General features: G+C 65.7%; 1 protein-coding gene across 1 annotated transcript in view; it reads right to left on the reverse strand.

Moving 5' to 3' along the window:
* Positions 1 to 4,180, reverse strand: part of KIF19 (kinesin family member 19) — a 39,136-nt gene that overhangs the window by 15,855 nt on the left and 19,101 nt on the right. The window contains exons 3-7 of the mRNA XM_006145856.3: positions 2,593 to 2,703; positions 2,022 to 2,109; positions 1,589 to 1,725; positions 542 to 658; positions 86 to 280 (exon numbers count right to left, since the gene is read on the reverse strand). Of these exons, the coding sequence (XP_006145918.1) occupies positions 86 to 280; positions 542 to 658; positions 1,589 to 1,725; positions 2,022 to 2,109; positions 2,593 to 2,703 (648 nt within the window). The remainder of the gene's footprint in view (positions 1 to 85; positions 281 to 541; positions 659 to 1,588; positions 1,726 to 2,021; positions 2,110 to 2,592; positions 2,704 to 4,180) is intronic.

Here is a 4,180-nt window from a genome sequence, read left to right on the forward strand (position 1 = left end):
CCCTGCCAGCCTCTACCCCCGCCCTGGGAGCGTCCTCCCCTGGGGGACAGCCCTGCTGTTCCCCCAGGTCCCAGGGGCCCCTCACCTGGGACGCGCGCTCCGAGCCCGCCAGGTCGATCATGAACAGGCGGCCCTGCCGCACCTCCTGCAGGGTGTCCTTGAGCCTGCTGCGCTGGCGCACGGCCACCTGGAGCACCGCATGGGAGCGGGAGGACGTCTGGTTGGCGGCCGTGGGCTCCTGGGTCCTCTGCCGGTTCCCCTTCATCAGCAGCTGCATGATCTGGGCAGGAGGGCGGGGGGCAGCTCTAGGGCCCTGTGGGGTGTCCAGACAGAGGGCTCCTGGGGGTGGCAGGGGAGGCCCCGTCTGGGCAGACTGCTCTCCGCTCTCTGGAGGCCAGGGTCCCCGGGTACTGGGGGAGCTGTGTTGCCTGGTCACCCCCTAGGCCAGCACGGCTGGGACACAGAGCAGGAGCGTGGCCCCTCCTGCCCCTCAGGTAGTCAGGATCCTCTCCACGGGCTCTGGCTGGCCACATAGACTCACCTCCTTGGCATTGATGGTGGAGACCTCCGTGATTCCAGCCACCTGGATCACACCTCTGGAGTCCTCTCTCAGCTCCAGGTACCCCAGAGCGGAATCCCGGATCATCTCATTGTAGATCTGATGGGGGGCAGGGGAGGCAGGCCTTGATGGGAAGCTGAGGGCAGGAGGTCCAGGCAAGGGCCAGGTTCCCTCTGTCCTGAGCAGGAAGAGGACAGGAGGCTCCCCTGGGGGAACTCGGATTAGGGAGAGGCCCCTTCCTTCCTCTGCACTCAGGGGGAGCCACCCGCTGGCCAATGCAGGCCCATAGGAGGCTTCAAATTCAGGGTGACTCCCTCAGAAGATAGGCCCAAGGACCTGACCAATGGCCGGAATGCCTGACCAAGTGGGGTGCCCTGCTTGATGCTAGGCAACTTCTCCCAGGATGTCCCCAGCACACACACACACACACACACCATGAATTCTGGCTGAGGTGCTGGCCACCCCACCTCACTGCTCTTCCCGAGCTGTTGCCCAGGAGATTGTCAGCTCCTGGAGAGGCCCGATGCAGTCCAGCCTGCCGGCTCTCCAGCCGGTGTGCTCCCAGCCCGCTGTCCTATCGCCACCCCCTGGGGGGGCAATTCTCCTGCCAATGGCTGTTGGGAGCTACGGCTCACAGGGAAGGCCTGGGTTCGAGCCTGACCATGCACACGCAGTTTCCATCTGCACGGCAGCATGCAGTGCCAGGGCTGACCGGGCCTGCCATGAGGAATGGGACTGGGGTGAGGTGCGAGCTCTCTGGGAGGGGCGGTGGCCTCTGTGCTCACTGGCAGGGCCACTGTGGAGTGCGGCGTGATGGGCAGGGCTCGGCTTTCCAGCCGAGGTGGCGAGTTTGGATCCCCATTGCCTCACTTCCTGTGTGATGTTGGTGTAGTTGCCTAGCCTCTCTGATGAGCCTCCGATGTTTGTAAAGTGGGGCTAACAATACACGTGTAACAGGGACGCAGAAACTGCTGGGCAAGCAGCCCCAGGGAGGGGGCCAGCCCCGCCCTGTGTTTGAGGGGGGCTCACCTCCAGGTAGGACATGGACACCTCATACTCCATGTCATTGCTGGTCTCCTCGATGGCACGGAAGAGGTCATTGAGGGTGCGGACGTAGATGCCGGGCTCGCGGTCCGTGCCCAGCATGGTATAGGTTTTCCCACAACCTGGGCAGACGCGGGTGACCGTGGGTGGTCGGGGCAGGCCAGCAGACGCCCTGCTGAGCAGGTGCTCCTGGCAACCTCGGGGCAGTCATCTTCTGGGGCCTCCCAGATGGGCGGGAGGTGGTGCGGGCGGGAGGATGCCTGGCTCAGGTCAGGGCCCTGGGGTGGGAGGAGGCTGGGAGGGGCTTAGGAGACCACATCCTTGGGTCCTGCCTCAATGAGGCCAGTAGGTTCTCCTCCAATGGAGGGCAGGGCGAGGCCGGGCCCTCCCAGAGGCACAGGGGCAGGGCGGTCCTCACCAGTGGGGCCGTAGGCAAAGACGGTAGCATTGTAGCCTGAGATGACGCCTCCGATGAGGCCCTTGGTGGTGGCCTGGTACACCATCTCCTGCGGGAGGAGGAGACCGTCCGGCCCGGCCACAGGCAGGGCAGGGCACATCGACCCCCACCGGAGAGTATTGGGGTGGGGAGCAGGGCAGGGGTGACTGCCGGCACGGCTCAGGGAGGTGCCAGCCTAAAAGGAGCCTGGAAACCTGAGATGCCTCTCCCATAGCCACCTCCCAGCCCCAGCCCTGGGGACGCACCACATCTGCTCTGTGGAGCAGCCGCTAGACAGGCAAGGAGGGTCCCTGGAGGGTGTCGCCTTCCCCGAGATACCCCTCCCAGCCCTGCTGCCCAGATGGCTCCGAGCTGTCCTCTGGTTCTGATGACGCCTGCCGTGGTGTGTCCCATGTGGGTGCCCACGTGGGTGGCGTGAAAGAGCCCACGGGGTGTCCATGCAGGAGGCTGGGGGCCACTGCACGGGCACATGCAGTGGGAGAGCTCGAGGGCTGACCCTTGAGCACATGATGGAGGGAGGCTGAGGCCTCACCTGGGTGGCAGTGAAGTCAAAGGCCACGTCGAACAGGTAGGACTTCTCCCGGGAGCGGTGTGCCCGCAGGATGTCATCCGGGTCCTCCATCGGGTCCATGAGCACCACCATCTGCAAAGATCCCCGGAAAAGCCACGGTCACTCTGGTGTCACCCCCAGGAGCTAACAAGCCTGCCTGTGCTCTGACCTCAGCACCTCACCTCAAGGCGGGCAAGGAAGGGGAGGGGCCGGAGCCAGGGTCCAAAGGCCAAGTCCCTCCAGGGTCCCAGGCCCAGCCTACTCCCACCCCGCATCAGCTCTCCAGGTGCCAGGGCCGGACTACTGGCCTTGGGTGCCCAAAGCAAAAGCCTCTTGAGGCTAACCGCTGCCCCTGCAGTCCCAAGGGAGCAGAGAACACCTGGGGTGGTCCCGGCACACCCGCTACGGCAGGAGAGGCACGGCGTCACGGCTGGCACTGGGGAAGCACCCGATTCAAGTCAGGACCGGGTTCAAGCACTCAGCGCACACACCTGTACATCTCCAGGCCCCGCCACAATGCTCCCGTTTCACAGGCCAGGCCATCAGGGCCCAGAGAGCCACCCGCCCCAGGATCTGGGTTCAGAGGCCTCTGACTCCTAACCCTCCTTCCCCATTGCAGCCCATACAGTGGGCAGTCCCTGCCTGCCCTGCCTGCCCCTCTGTGCCCTGCCAAGCTGGCAGGCAGCCTGGGGTGGGGAAGGGCATGGGATAGCTGGTAGCTGGCAGCTGAGGGACAGGGTGAAGAGAGGGGACTGGGCTTGAGGACCACCCAGTTATGGCTGCGAGGGGGTCAAGGGTGACCTTCCTGACGGCTCTCTCGCAGCCCTGAGCCTGCGCTGGGGCTGGAAGGGCAGCCCACTGGGGTCCCCTCCCCACGGGGTAGGGTCGGCTCTGCCCTGTGTGTGCGTGGAGATATAGAAGGTCCTGGTCAGTCCCCCTGCTCCTGGGGTGACTGAGGGACCCATTTTCAGAACCAGCTCTAAGCCAGCTGTGGCCCAGTCCTTCCTTTGGCCCCAGGGCCCTGAGGGGCCGAGCCTGTCCACGACTTCGTGAGGAGATGCAGAGGAGAGGGCTGGGTCCTTGCTGGGTGCTGGCCAGGGGGTCCTGGGGGTGGGAGTGCAGAGGTGAAGGTCACCTTTCCTACACCCATGACTGCCAGCCGGTGCGGGCCACGACCCCACCTGCCCCGTGGAGCAGGTCCCCAGGATGCCCAGGCCCAGCACAGTCTGAGGTCCCTTGGGAGGCGGGCCTCTGGGGGGTCCCTGCCCCACCCTGGCCCACTGCGCCATGGAGATGCCTCCTGAGAGACTGGCATGCCTAAGTGCTGCTCTGCGCTGGAGCTCCGAGTTCCCCGGGAGCCTGCCTCGCTCCAGACAGCCCAGGGACTTCGCCCGGGGCGCCCCCTAATGAGGGGGAGACACTCCCTGGGGGCTGGGGGCTGAAGGGGTGCTGGATCCGAGCTCCACCCCCAGCCTGGGCACCTCATCGGCCCCTCCTCTCCTGGCTGGAGGGAAGGGGCCTTGGGGGAGGGCAGCCGGCAGTGCCAGCGTCTCCTCCCAGTGCAGGGCCA

This window comes from Tupaia chinensis, unplaced genomic scaffold, assembly GCF_000334495.1.
Source record: "Tupaia chinensis unplaced genomic scaffold, TupChi_1.0 Scaffold000159_1, whole genome shotgun sequence".
Taxonomy (NCBI): Eukaryota; Metazoa; Chordata; class Mammalia; order Scandentia; family Tupaiidae; genus Tupaia; species Tupaia belangeri.